At 38.8% G+C, this 14,464-nt stretch overlaps 1 protein-coding gene across 4 annotated transcripts; it reads right to left on the reverse strand.

Annotated features, from left to right (window-relative positions):
- Nucleotides 1-761: 761 nt before the first annotated feature.
- Nucleotides 762-14,443, reverse strand: pargl (poly (ADP-ribose) glycohydrolase, like). Of its 4 annotated transcripts, none has more exons than XM_079657287.1 (19): nt 14,306-14,443; nt 11,966-12,073; nt 7,760-7,840; nt 7,468-7,551; nt 6,724-7,154; nt 6,127-6,246; nt 5,856-5,942; nt 5,418-5,489; nt 5,240-5,326; nt 4,989-5,149; nt 4,836-4,909; nt 4,678-4,750; nt 4,215-4,290; nt 3,978-4,125; nt 3,256-3,334; nt 2,555-2,663; nt 2,028-2,124; nt 1,818-1,946; nt 762-1,738 (listed from the first exon to the last, which is right to left on the reverse strand). In XM_079657287.1, the coding sequence occupies exons 3-19, from the start codon at nt 7,836-7,838 to the stop codon at nt 1,620-1,622; spliced, it is 2,025 nt and encodes a 674-aa protein (XP_079513413.1). In that variant the 5' UTR covers nt 7,839-7,840; nt 11,966-12,073; nt 14,306-14,443; the 3' UTR covers nt 762-1,619. The 4 variants fall into 4 exon arrangements, with proteins under 4 accessions (XP_079513413.1, XP_079513415.1, XP_079513412.1 ...); XM_079657289.1 differs by having other exon boundaries at nt 11,948-12,073; XM_079657286.1 differs by lacking the exons at nt 11,966-12,073; nt 14,306-14,443 and adding an exon at nt 10,232-10,388.
- Nucleotides 14,444-14,464: the final 21 nt, after the last annotated feature.

Raw genomic sequence — 14,464 nt, forward strand, 5'->3', positions numbered from 1 at the left:
AAAATATAATCAGCTAAATAATGATGTTATGAATTATAGATTAAGATAAAACTAGTGTATTGAAATTGACAAGATACATAGAAGTGTATATTCATACATTTATAGCAGCATTTAAGTGAAAACCACATTAATTCCTAATAAATAATTCAATAATTCTAGATATAGCCTTTTACTCTTTAATGGGGCCATTCTGCACAATGGGTAAAATCATAAGATTAAAACTATATGTACTTTTATTGAAAATACTAGTGTGCATTTACTTTTGAATGTATAAAGTATATCGACATTCTTTTTTAGAAGCCTCCAATATTTAAAAATGACTGCTTTACCCCATGGATGTATAATATGAACGCTTTACCCTACGAGGTGATTCCAGATACGGTCTCTCCCTCCTAACTCGCATTAACCCCTTTCCCATCACCAGACAAGACGCCAGACCACCTGACCTGACCCAGGTCAGTTTTATATAAAGCTGTTTTTACATTTAGAATAATCTTATTCTCTCATAAATCAATGTTTTTTTTTTTTTAAATTAGTGCATTTGTGCTGATTTACCTGTACAATAGCTGTATTTGATTTATTATCCAGTGAACACTGTAGCCAATTGTTCTTGTTAACAGCTGTAAGAGAGCTGTATGTGAAGTGTATGCTATGTTTTTTTTTTCCTTATGTGTTTTGTAATTTTTGTATTGACTAGTGCCCCAGCCAAAATGAGATTCTACAACTCAAGTGGGTGTCATATACTAAACAACATGCAGAGAATGCTTTCAATCTTTATTAATCAGCACAGTCACATGTAACTCCTAAACCAGGGGTTCCCAACCTTTTTTTAGGCCTTTAATACTAACTTGGATTTTTATTAAAATTAATTAGTTAATTATTTTGTATATTTTATTGTAATGTAACTACAAGGCTTTTAGTGACAATCATGTATTGCTTTAAAATTATATGTAAAAAAAAAGATAAAGTAAAAAAATAATTTAAAAAAGTCAATCTTCGCGCCCCCCAGGTTGGGAACCACTGTCCTACACTATGTACCTCAGTTGATTTGGAACGGCTGTAATAGTACAGTAAGAGGTAGTACAGCAGAGCAGACTCACTAACAACTGCCTTGTCACAATGGTTTGTAAAGCTGAATGTTAATGGATTAACTTGCAAAACCTGCAGCAGCTGACTGAGTGTGAGAGTACTGGTCTAACGCTAACTTCTCTCAGGCTTTAGAGCAACTGATGGAGCTAAAATGACATATGATTCACACTAAGACATTTTATTTTTTATGAGTTTCTCAACTTGGCCAGTTGGCTTGAGGAAAAAGTGAATAAATCAAAGTGTAGAAACTAAATCAAAAACACCTTCTGGATGGATTGATCTAAAGCCTTGTTTAAGGCATGTCATTGAAAACCGCCTTGTTCAATAACCATGTCTCTCTTCGTTGGTACACATCATATCTCTCTCTGCCCAGATTTCCTGGCTATCGCTACGCTTTTAACGATCAAAATAAGGTACATTTGCAAAATATGATCTTTAATCAATACGGACGCTTCTTCATTTCTTTTACTTAAAGGTCCCTTTTAGATTTAAGTGAAAATTCAGATGCAGAGGTGGGGATGAATCCGTCCTCACAGCAGACTCCTGGAAGGGCTGAAGTTGATCCTGATGAACTCAAACAGATCCACATGTACACTGCCGAGCGCTAGCTGAGTGGCACAGTAGTCTTCAAGGAGTCTGTACAGTTTCTCTGCAAAATATAAGACGATTAGAAACGTTTTGAACCAACAAGAAACATTTGACAAGTCTGATGTCCTGAAATCTCTCACCAACTGTAGTTCTTTCTGTGACCAGCAGGTGGTGCGTCTGCTGCAGGCCTTGCTTCAGACTTTCATCCTCAAAGGTGAAGAAGGCCAGACTTCGCTTTGCCTGTGCTGCTGCCATCAGCTGGATCACAGCTGGAAATGAAGGAAAAGCTCAAGGCCAGTGTCGAATGTGTTCCTGGGTGAAGAATAAATGGATGGAGACTGAAAAAGTACCTTTGAGTTGTTTGTCTCCATTGAAAGCTCCACAGCCCCAGTTTCCTGTAGCGATGTCGGGCTCATCGGGCCGATGACCCTTAAATCCACAGTATGCCTTTTTTAAGGAAAAAAAGAAAAATGATTACTATAGATAAAACAATGCCTGATAAAATGCAAATGTAACTTTACTATTGATGCAGAATAATACAATTACTGTTGAGAAGTCCTTTGAATTAAAGCCAGAAGCAAACATACTTTTCCAAAACAAGAGCCAACACTTTATTACTTCTGTTTGTAGCATGCCAAAAGATCAATTAAGAAAAATACAATATTTAATCAAATTAAAAGCAAAAATAGAAGTTGTGGTTGGCTACTTCCTTTAAGATTTGTTATACCATTATTTCAGGAAAAGATTGGTGGGTTATGCATTGATTTAAGGCAACAAAAAAAAGATGATACCATATATGGGCTTTTAGTATATGATTATTAGGTAAAATAATATGAAAATAATGATTAATGACAAAATAATAATACACACCGCTCACCTTGTTTAGTTCCCGTGTGACATTGATCATATTGTACTGCTCACTTCTTTGTCTGAAGTGCAAAGCGTCGATTGCCACGATCTGCCTCTGCAGCCGAGCCCACTCGTCTCTAAAAAGATCAAATGTGAGAAAACCGGATGTATTCAAATGTGGCTCGTATAATAAAAGTGATGTGACGACCCCTGCTTTACTCTCTCCTGTGTATGGCCCTTTAACGGTCTCCCTTCCTCCCTATCAGCGCTGATCGAGGGCACCTGGCCGCCGGTATCGGAGGAGTGAAAGACTCGAGCAAGAGGCCGTTTCTCAATGTCGTGTAAAGCTGCTCCAGAGCCACTATTTCAAGCATACTACATCATCGAGTGGCGCCGAATCACTGTTTAAATGCCCAGTATACATGTGCTACCAAGCAAGCCTCCTCGACATTGAGAAACGGCCAGTGTCTCGTTCGCTCTCTCGGTTGGAGGATCTGTTTTTGAGAGCAGCTACCTGACTTATGCTTGTGTTTCCCTTCCTCTTAGTTTGGCATTCAACACCTTGCACCACACCACATTCACACACCCACGCCTACACTATACTGATCTTACTGATTAACACATTCCGTTGTGGTAGCTCTTTTGTTTAGTCGTTTGGTTTACAATAAATATCGTGTCCGTTTCACGTTTTTGTTATGGCCAAGAGCCAGGCCATGACAGTGATTATACCTGTTGAGGCGCTCCTCATGAGGGCCTTTCCACTGAAAGGTGTCCCCGAAACCAGAGTAATTGCTGAACTGCTGGGAGCCTGAGAAACAGAGAAAAGCCAATATTGAGTTAGTCTGTCTCAATACTTTCTGATTTCCTGTCTCTCTCAGCTCCAAGCCCATTGGTTCTTACTGAAATGGTAAATCTTTAAGAACGCTACACAAAAATAATCATTTTTTTGTCCAAAATATTAAGAAAATCACATATAAGCAGAACACATTGGGAATGCCAGAGAAGAGATTGACAATAATTTAAGCTGTCCACAGCAGTTGGGGAGCTTAGTAAAAACGTAAATATTTAACTTCTTCTGAAATTTTTAGAGAAGACAAACCAAAAGATTCAAAGCACATCTTTTGGGGACTATTTTAAATCGGATTAATCAACAATTGGGTCAGTATTTAGGAGATCAGGCAATGTCTGTAAACTACAGTTTGTGTGCTATGGTAATGCATGTGGCTCACTGATTCCTTATGATCAGACATACACCTTCTAGTCTGTAAAATGTCAAAACAATAGTGAAAATGCACAAGTTCATATCTTTAAATGTCTTGTTTTGCCTGACCAAAACTCCAAAACCTAAAGGTATTCAGTTTACAATCACATAAAACCTTTTACTAAGTAATTTAAAACATTTAATTTGATCAACAATAACTAATCCATTTATAATTTCTCCACTACGGTACCTGTAACGAACAGACACTCCTTGTCCCCAAGTTTCTCAGTGAAGAGGCGGGACACGATCAACTCTGGATTGATGATGAACAGGATCTCCTCCTGCACCAGACCTGAGCCCAGCACACCTCCACCGATCCAGCTGGAGGCAAAATCCACCTGCACAAAAGCAAAGGCACAAGAAATCTTATTTAAATAAATTCTGGACAAAAACAGTTGGGACCGCGATGTTTTAGTTCAGATCTTACCTGAAGCATTCCTTTTCCTTCATTCTCAATGGTGCCATGTGAGGCAACGTGCAGTTTATGCATCTTTTTGTTACAGCTGCCACGATAAAAAAAAGAATAATGAGTTAACTTCTTTACACAAACTTTAGTGATCCTTACTTTTCATATAGTGCCACCTTAAGGTCAACATACGTTGTTTGTTTGATTATACTGAAGGTATTTCTTTATTAGTAATAGACAGGTTGAATATACCTGAAGCTTTAAAAAGAAAAAATGCGTTTTCCAATCGTACTAAAAAAAGTTCAACTATGTTTACAAGTTGGAAAATCGTTATATAAATCCATGACATGAACACTGCTGGCCCCACAGGATCTGCTAGCATGGCTATAGTCTTTTTATATTTAACATGAATTCTCTTTTAGTTATTATAGCATGTATAACTGTTTGAGATGTCTCTATAAATACATATTAATAATATTATTACCTTCCCCAGTTGGGTAAGTCAGTATCTCTGAGGCAGCGTCTCTCAAACGTCACCAGTCCTGTTGGTTCCTTGGCTGAAAGACATCAACAGTCAGAGATCTTCACTGACACTCCTCACAAACTGGAGGAAGATGAGGTTCAGCATCAACTATCTCTCACCTGTGACTTCCTGAAAGTAATGCATGATGGCCCTCAGCTTCTGCTTCTTCCGGGGGGACGAGTTACCAAACAGACTACATGCAGAATGAGAAGAATAGATTATTTAGGCTTGGCAATTGGATGTGCAACAGAGTGGTATGGGTGTTTTCTGACCTGGTGAAGTTGATGGAGGGATAGTTGTGGTACTCTGCTTTAGGACCGGAGGCGTTGCGGTGAGGGTAAGTGCAGAAAAATGCATTGGCAAGCAGGCAGGCTATCTGAGTTTGTGACAGGGTGATGGCTGCAGTGTGTCCCCTCTTAAGCAGCGGGACGGCCTGGAAACATAGATGCAAACTTGGTCAATTATCAAATATCAATGTGATAGTGATTACTGTAGAGTGAAGCTGAGACAGTGAGTGTCATACCTTCTTCACGAGCTCAGGCAGCCTCAAGGCCAGCTCAGCTATCTTTTGAAATAGTTTGGGTGAGTAATTATCTCCTTTCGGGACGGCCTGATGATGAAATATAATTATAACAAATGATTAAAGGGGTTTCTGCCACAAAACAGATGTTTGAATAATGTGTTAACACGTGGGCACTGACCTTAACGAAGCTGGAGAGGGCATCAAAGGACCACTGACCTTTGTACTTTGGGTTGTATTTGATGATAGCTTCCTAGTGAGAGATACACAGGTTGAAGGAGTACAATCCATGTTTACCGCAGACACGTTAGAATAAGAATCAGGTTTATTGCCGAGTTGGTTGTCGTATATACAGTATGGATTGTGCCTTAGTCAAGACCCAAAAATCTAAAACGGAAATGTACTACAAAACATGAATGTATGTTTTTGGGGCATTTGTCCTTTATTAATAATGACCGCTATGATAGGAGAGAGGGGATGCCTAAATACATACATTCAAAAGAAACAAGTATAGAGTGTTTGAAACTAAGAGGAAGGAATGTACAATTGTTCACAGTCTGAGAAATATGGTCAACGTGCAAAACTAAATATGCAAATGGTGATGGAATAGCCAGATTACCTCAAAATCATTGACGCTGGCTGTCGTCTTCTTGGACAGAGAGCTCAGCTGCTTGGAGATCACTTCCCACCTAACCTTGTTGGTTGGCTGCAAATGGAAAAATCAAATAACTTCTCAGGACATTTACTCTATTCGTTTTGATATAATGCACCATTATTCTGGAGGAGAATGTATCTGTATCCCTGAAAATGAGGACATCATATATTTCCTACAACTTGTCTTGTCCCTACCAACCTCTGGATAAACATGATGTGAACAGCTTCAAACTAACCATCACAAATCCAGTCTTCATGTAACTCGACTGAGAATACGGCATTTTCACAAAGTCACTGTTCCACACGTCTCTTCCGCCCTGAGGCATAGGTCCTGCTCCACAGTTGAAAACGCCCACCTGAGTATAAAATAAGAAAAAAATATGAGAGGAAAATTATAAAACGGAACATAATATCTCTTATTTCCTCTCCCATTAATCATGTCTTGACCCCTGAGAGGAACCATCTGACTGAACAAGCTCAATGTATATAAACTAGTTATAAGTAGCTTAACATCAATCATCTATGAAGGTAGAATGCTGCTCTAATATTGATGAATCTAATAATGTCACATAGAATCAGATATTGGTGCATATTTTATTCACCAATATCTGATTAAGGAATACATTTTGCACGACTTATAAAAGAGTATTTCTACATTGTGGAATTCATAATTTAATTTGGTGAATCTTAGTTGTTGGTGGAGTAGAAGTCTTAAGTAGCAGAACAATTAATTACTTAGTTAAAGTACAAGCACCTCGACATTGTATTTGAGTATAGCACTAGAGTAAATGTACTTAGTTACTGGAGATAGAAGAAGAAGGCTAACATCTTACATCTACGAGGACAGTGTGCGTTTTGCTGAAGTCCAGACGTCCCAGCTTGTTGTCAAATTGTGGAATTCTTTTCATATCCTTCAGCAGGCAACAAGATGAAGGGCCGTCCTCCCTCTTCTTCCTCACTGCTTCAGCCCCCTCAAAATGTGTAGCACTTAAAACATCCGGGGAACTGGAGGGTTCAGAGGAAGAGGGTACTGAGGAGGAGGTTCCAGAGGAGGAGGGTGCAGAGGAGGAGTGTCCAGAGGAGGAAGGTCCAGAGGAGGAGGGTCCAGTAGAGGAGGGTCCAGGGTAGGAGGGTCCAGTAGAGGGAGGTGCAGAGGAGGATGAGCTGCTTGCCTGAACTGAGCTTGCTTTTCCCTCAGGATTTATATCAGATTGAAAACACTGTTTCACCTGCTCAGAGTTGTTTCTGCGGTCCACTGACATTTCTGGAGGTGAGAGACAAATTACAGTGAAAAGGAAGTGGCTGAAACACACAAAAAAGGTTCTAGGAAACAATTAAGAAGAACAGGATGTTTTATAAATCCAGAATATGTTGCTGAACATTTCAAACTTGTAATAATACATTTCTCTCCTGGGAATTATAATTTGTGTCTGATACGATTTCCCTATTAAAACATTCAAGTTCCCTTCTTTATAAATACTGTGAATGAAATCTCCCTACTTTCCCTCATTGATATTATAATCTATGAATAGGCAACTACTTATTTCATCTCTAAATGCAGGAGGAGCAGGCCTGACCTTTGCTCTTGTGCAGTTCTCCAGTCTGAAGCCCTTCTGTCATTTCCCTGGAGCGTTTGCTGCTTTCTCCTCCGTCGGCCACATCTGGAGGTAAGAGAGCAGGCTTCAACTCTCTACATCACTTACAGGGGTTAAACTGAAATGTAATGTGAGCTCAGGGAAATGTTCCTCATTCAACATTCTGCACTGCGAAGCTAAATTACAGTAAAGCAACAAGAAGCAAAACACATTTTATTAATGAAGTGGAATTAAAGTAGACTCTTTTAATAGTTATATGCAGAGGAGGCCTCACCTGAGTTTTTGTTGCAATTGTGCATTATTTCAGGCTTCAATATCTTCATGGAGCTGTTGCTGCTTTGGCCCTCAGCCATCCCTGGAGGTAAGACAAAAACATGACAGTTTGTAAAAAGAAAGTGAGGGATTGGTCGTAAACTTTTGACCTCATGACCGCCTTACAAAAACTGATTGTAGGTGATCATAAAAGCTTTAACATTGATATAAACAGTGGCGGCTCCAGAGTATTTTTGTTGGGTAATTTAATGGTAGGGCTAACCCATACAGTGGTGGGGCTCAAGTGAGTATTTCCAATGTAATTACGTATGCTCCCCTTGACAGTGAAACGCCACGTGTGAGGTTTAGATTATTTCCCTGTCTCAATCCAAATTGAACTGTATGAAATAAAAAGGAACATTTGTCTTGTAGTAAATAAAAAGAGCGACCTGGTCCTGGAGCTAATCCTGCAATTTCCCAACAGGTGAAAGAGTTGACATGCTGAAAACCCCACCCCTGCAGGGTTTTTGACATACTAACATAAAATACACATTCTGGTACTCTCTTGAGAAGAAAAATAAATACATCTATTACTAGACGACATATTTAAAAAAATGAATGCCATTTTTGTTTTTTGTTACTTTGTTCTGAAAGCTGAACTTGCTGCTCCTCACAGAGAGAAGAGGGAAGAGGCTGTGTGGATTACTTTACATTGTGGATAAGGGTGGATAGCACCCATTGTTCTGTGTGTCAAATGAAAGACAGCACACACACATCAATCATCAAACCGTGGGGTCTTATTTCATTACGTGTTGATTTCTATCAACACGTTGTATCGATGTAGATGTACTACAGGAAAGGAATTCTCCGTCGGGACTTCCTGCAACAACACCACGCCGTTATCGTGATTCTGATTGGCCAGAAGACATTATCAAAGATGTTCTACTGAGAAGACGATCACTACGTGACAAAAGTTTTCAAAACCGTTTCTAGTCTTCGGTATTTCCAGACAAGTGGCTGAAATCAATCTTACTAACTGCTGTCTGTGCAATTTACTCCACGTGAGTTGGGGGACCTTATTTTTGCTTACTTTAACATCATTTTTCATGGTGGGGCTAAGCCATTGGTATGGCATTAGCCTACCTTGGCGCCGCCACTGGATAATACTACACGTTAATGCATAATGTTAGTCAGGGACGTGCACCCACAGGTACGGGCTAATGTTGCCCGGGCAACGGCCCTTTTGAACTTTTTGGATGACCTGCCGCTCTGGAGAGAGTGAAAGTCTTTTTTTCTGTTTTGGCTGAATAAACATGATAAGCCCACAATTAGTATTTTAGAGTCTCACTGCGATAAAACACACCTTGTCAGCGCAGTCATCTGCCCCCATACGTGACTTTGTTTACAATCTCACAGCTGAAAAGCAAAGGAAAGCCCTCCAAATCGGGTCCGGCCTCATATGGCTATGGTGATCATGTGCCTGCCTGGCTTTGGTGGCCAATCCCCGCGTCAATCTTTCCCCGGAAATGTCCCCGTTTTTAAATATACTTTATTGATTTTGAATTTTCTCATGGCAGTTACAGTAGAGTATAGGGGACAAACCAGGGGACTTTACTTCCTCTTGACACTGTCGGTTATTTACAAAAAAAACACCTAAATATACTTGTTATTGTGCTTCTATCTTTCTGTGTCTTTTCATCTGCTCCATAAACTCCCTCACCGCTCTCTCTCTTTTCTTGATCGCCCTCTCTCACATATGGGAGAACACTTCACTGTCCCGCTTCATTGTAGGATTTCTGCCATGTCTCAACTTAAGTTTGACCATCTCTGTTACTAAGTTATGGAATACTAAATAAATAACTAATTAGATACCTTACCATTACTGCGCTCATAAAGAATGATAAGAATAAGAATAATGTGTATTGAACTGGTTTAATAATCAATTAGTGAGTTTATTTAAGGCACAGCCGTTACAATGGTCAAACTACATTAAAACAGAATTGTCCGCATTTTGTCTTTAATAGTTACCAACATTGGATATGTTAATGAGATATGGACCGCAAAACAAAAAAAAGGTCCCTGGTTTTCATTTTTTAATAAAAAGTTCTTGTGTTTTCGAGGGGGTGGGGGGAGTCCCTTTTTCTAGTTTAGAGCAATAGCCCCTCCAAATGTCTGTGCACGTCCCTGTAGTTAGTCCAGAATAATAATTGATATTTAACGTACGATACGTTTGTAGTTTAACTTAGGAAAAGAAAAAGGGAAAAAAGCGGAGTATTTTCACAATGTGTCATTTCGACTTTCACTTAGGGTAATGAGTGATCTGAGTAATTCTTCCACCACTGCTAGTTTGTCCCACATACAAATCTTACGTTTTAAGAGCAGAAAGGCAAAAAATGAAATATACTGTATTAACGAGTGCGACATTGTGTCTGTCATTGTCACGCAGGAGCTACAGTACCTACACAACAAAGCACAATTGTTCAAAAATACTCACCTTTCACAAAAGACAGCGAGTATAATGTGTTCAGATTTCACTTAATTCTCTTCAACAACTGCATTCATCGATGAAAACGCAGTTAAGACTCCTCAAACGCAGGCTAAAGTTTACTTTCACTTTGCAGCGAAAACGAAAGTGAACTAAAGGGCAAGTGCTTCTTCTGCAATGAAACTGTGAGTTATACATTATCCACGAAATGGTTCTGTGGTATTGCAGCTTTCCACTATAATATGTTAAAACCTTCTGCAACAGAACATTCGTTTTAACTAAAATTGAGATTAATCCAGCATGAACTATAATCTTATTGCGGAGAATAGGGACATTAGATTTGATGGTAATTATTTTGACTATTATGTATACTAACCTTTTATTTTATTTATGTTTTATTTGTATTTGTTATAAACTACAGTTTTTACCAGCCTGGTACGAAAACAGTATTACAGGAAGTGAAGTTGAGATTTTAAACACAAGGTGGCGGCAGCAGACCAGCTGTGATTTTGTTGTTGTTGCAGGATTCCCACAAAACCACTTCAAAAATAATTGTGTTATTTCTATCATTTGAATGTCAAACTCATGCAAGATAATAATAATAATAATAATAATAATAATAATAATAATAATAATAATAATAATAATAACAATAATACTTCATACATTACATTTTAAAAAATTAAAACAGTAAATCATGCTTTTTACCAGAGGTGGAAAATAACTAAGTAGATTTACTAAAGTATTTTATATAAATACTTTGAGATACTTTCCATTTCATGCTACTTTGTACTTCCATTCCATTCCACATTTGAGGTAAATCGTGTACTTTTAATCCACTACATTTATTTAATACCTTTAGTTACTTTGCAGATTTTGATTAATAATGTAATAATCAACACTTAAACAAGACTTTATTTATACCAGGAGTAAATTCACAAGCTACCCTGCAGTATAAAAAGTCATTAAAACTAGCTGCACCTGTACCAGCTTTGCATGACACTTTAATGCATCAATAATTATAATCAAAACATACATTATTCTTAAATGGGCCAATCTGCATAATGAGTACTTTTACTTTTGGTACTTTTAAGTATATTTTCATTCTAATACTTTTGTACTTTTACTTGAGTAACATTTTGAATGCAGTACTTTTACTTGTAATATAGTATTCCTACTGTACACTCTGGTACCTTTACCTTTACTTAAGTACAAGTTTTAAGTACTCCTCCCACCTCTGCTTTTTACTCCACTACATTTATTTATTTAACAACGGTGGTTACTGGTTATTTAAAACCAATTAATCTTTTAAACAAAATATAACTTCAGCTTATCAAATGCAATATAGTGTTACAGATCAAACAACTCAGTGGTGTATAGTATAGTTCACATTACATCCATGTAAACCAGTTGGCCCCCCAATATGGCCCCCTGCAATTGGTCACCAGATAAATCTGATGGGTTGTATATAAGTGGAAACAAAAAAAGTAAAGAAACTAAGTTCTAACTTTGGGTAAATATTGGATTCTCTTCCCTTTTTGGGTCCAGACCATGAAAATAGGCTTCCGATAGACATTGCGTTTTTGAGATGAGCCAAAAAGGGGAAAACACAAGTTTCAAAATCTGTTATTGTTATTATATTTAACTGTAAAACTTGATCTGAAAAGTTAAAATAGCTGTTAAAATGTATTCAGATAATTCCCCCCATTGCTTGCTGAAGCATACCCAGGGATATACCAGTACCAGCAGGGGGGCACAGCTCTGGTCAAGCTGCTCCTGATGTTCCGGATAAAATGCAGTAAGTTTCTGCTGAGGAGAATCCAACAAGTCATTCACAGGGCTGTATCATTTCTGTGGAGATGAAAATAGAAAGGAAAAGTGAGTCTCTGTAGCACCAGATGGTCGTAGGAGTAACATGTAAAAATATGAAAATTAGGGGTCGAAGGACAGAAGGATGATTTGGAGTTCATGCTAATTGCGTCAAACTGCTTTCAACCAGTGAGACTGGAGTAAAAATACACTACTGCATCATCACATCGCACAAATGGAGGGTCACACAGATGGCCAAGCTGGATATAGAGAGAGAGACATCAGGAGAAAAGGAGTTATCGGTTATGGCTGTGGTGGAGAAAGTATTTATATAATTTTTAAAAAGTAAAGCAATAACACACTGTGAAAGTACTCCACTTCACATTAAATCATTTATTTTTAGAATATGAATTAACTAAAAGTACATGAGTAATAATTAGTTCCTAAAATATGAAAGTAAAAAAATTACTCTCCTGCTTTTTATCGGTATGTATTAATAATTGTAGTTGATGGCTTATTTAACTTTATTCTAATACTATACACTCTTTTTTTAACTTAAATGTATCTAAATGCACTATATAAATTAATTATGTTTTTAAAATGATCATTTGTACAGTCACAATAGCTGACAGATACATGTATTGCAGTATATAGTATAATATTTTTCTCAAGGGAAGTAGAAAAATTACTTTAAATAGTAACACTTTAATGTGTCACATATTTGCACTTAAGTACAGTAATTGAGTTGAGCCCGAGATTTATTCAGAAAATGTATTGGCAACTTTTTCAATGATAGATGAATTGTTTCAGTCATTAGCAAAACACAAATACTCAATGCTCTCGTTTCAGCCTATGGTTTCAGCATAGAGTAAATGGGAGTTCATTGATGGATGCAGGGTGAAAATCAAGATTTTGAATGTTTTTTTAAAGACATAGCTGAGGGGGAAACACTGTCATGTGTTCTTGTGATGATAGTCATGCTGCTATTCTACAGTAGCTGCGTATATTATGTGTGGCTGTGTTTTCCCACACACAATGTCATGTGTCTGTAAGGAAACAGCAGCTTGTGCAATAAAAGGGCGGAGGACCTCACTTCCTCACTGTGTTACTCAGGGTCAGCCATTTCCCTGGAATGTTCTGCCTCATGCCAAAGAGAAGTCACTACAATGGTATGCACACATAACACTTCAGAAACACAAGGATGACTTAAAAAGGCCTGAAAGTAAGGAGACATGCCCAGAGTAAATGTGTCTCCCCTGGTGGCAACTGTATGCCTTTTCTGTCTAAACCACTTTTACGCATGAATATTCAAAAATAACACCTAGAGTTATGTGTGCAATATGGTGAGCCATCTGCCTGAACTCTATAGAACTGCCATGAGAATAATCAAGTTTTAGAAAAGATGGCACTGTTCCTGTCCCCGTTTTTCTCCTCGCTTGCCTCGGGGGGAAAAAAGCGAGATTAACCACATTCTTTAATCTGTGAGTGCAGGCAGCTTTGTTTTTTTACTCCCTCTTTGTCTCCTCAACCCTCCCCATCTCCCCCCTATTTTATTTCCTCCTGGAGGTCAGGTTGTTGCAGCATTGCCTCAGAGTGAAAGGAGGCTCAACGCCTCACTGATGTCTCAGGTTTTGTGTGCAGATATGTTGTTGAGGAGTCATTCACTCCATCCTACTGTGACATTGTGAAATGACTGCAGTCGTAGATTGGAAATTGTGAGCAAAGGGTGTATGTGTGAGTGTGTGTGTGTGTGTGTGTGTGTGTGTGTGTGTGTATGTGTGATTGTACTATGCGGCAGGTCGTGGGGGAGGAAGCAGCAGCAGCAGTGTGAGTGTAGAGGTGGTGGTGGTGGGGAGAGATATGGATAGTGTGGAGGAAAAAAATGAAGAAATGGGAAATCTCTGCACCTGTTTCCAGGGCAACAGAGGTCTGAAAAACACAGGCAGGTTGGACTTTTTTTATTCTCCACGCTGCACTGCCCTCTGGCAAGATACTGCAGACACCTCTTAATGACTCCAATAACACTCGCTGCCTGCTGGCCCTGATGCTACTGCTGCTGCTGGAGAAACACCGCCTGGTTAGCAAGTGACACCACCCACCTGTGTGTGTGTGTGTGTGTGTGTGTGTGTGTGTGTGTGTGTGTGTGTGTGTGTGTGTGTGTGTGTGTGTGTGTGTGTGTGTGTGTGTGTGTGTGTGTATACAATATTGTGACACATGCATGCAGGTGCATAAGTGGAAAGCACAGATCATGTTGCATGCATGGATCATACATACGTGATCATGCACGGGTGACGTCATTGTCCATGCTCTCTCCCCTCCTCCTCCTCCACCACCTCCACCCTCTTCTCTAAAATGATCTGCTGCTCTGGTCTGCAGTCAGTCAGACAGCCAGCCGCCTGACTTGTAGGAGGAGGGACAGGAAAATGCCTTTCT

This window comes from Notothenia rossii (assembly GCF_949606895.1).
Source record: "Notothenia rossii genome assembly, chromosome: 11".
Classification (NCBI taxonomy): Eukaryota; Metazoa; Chordata; class Actinopteri; order Perciformes; family Nototheniidae; genus Notothenia; species Notothenia rossii.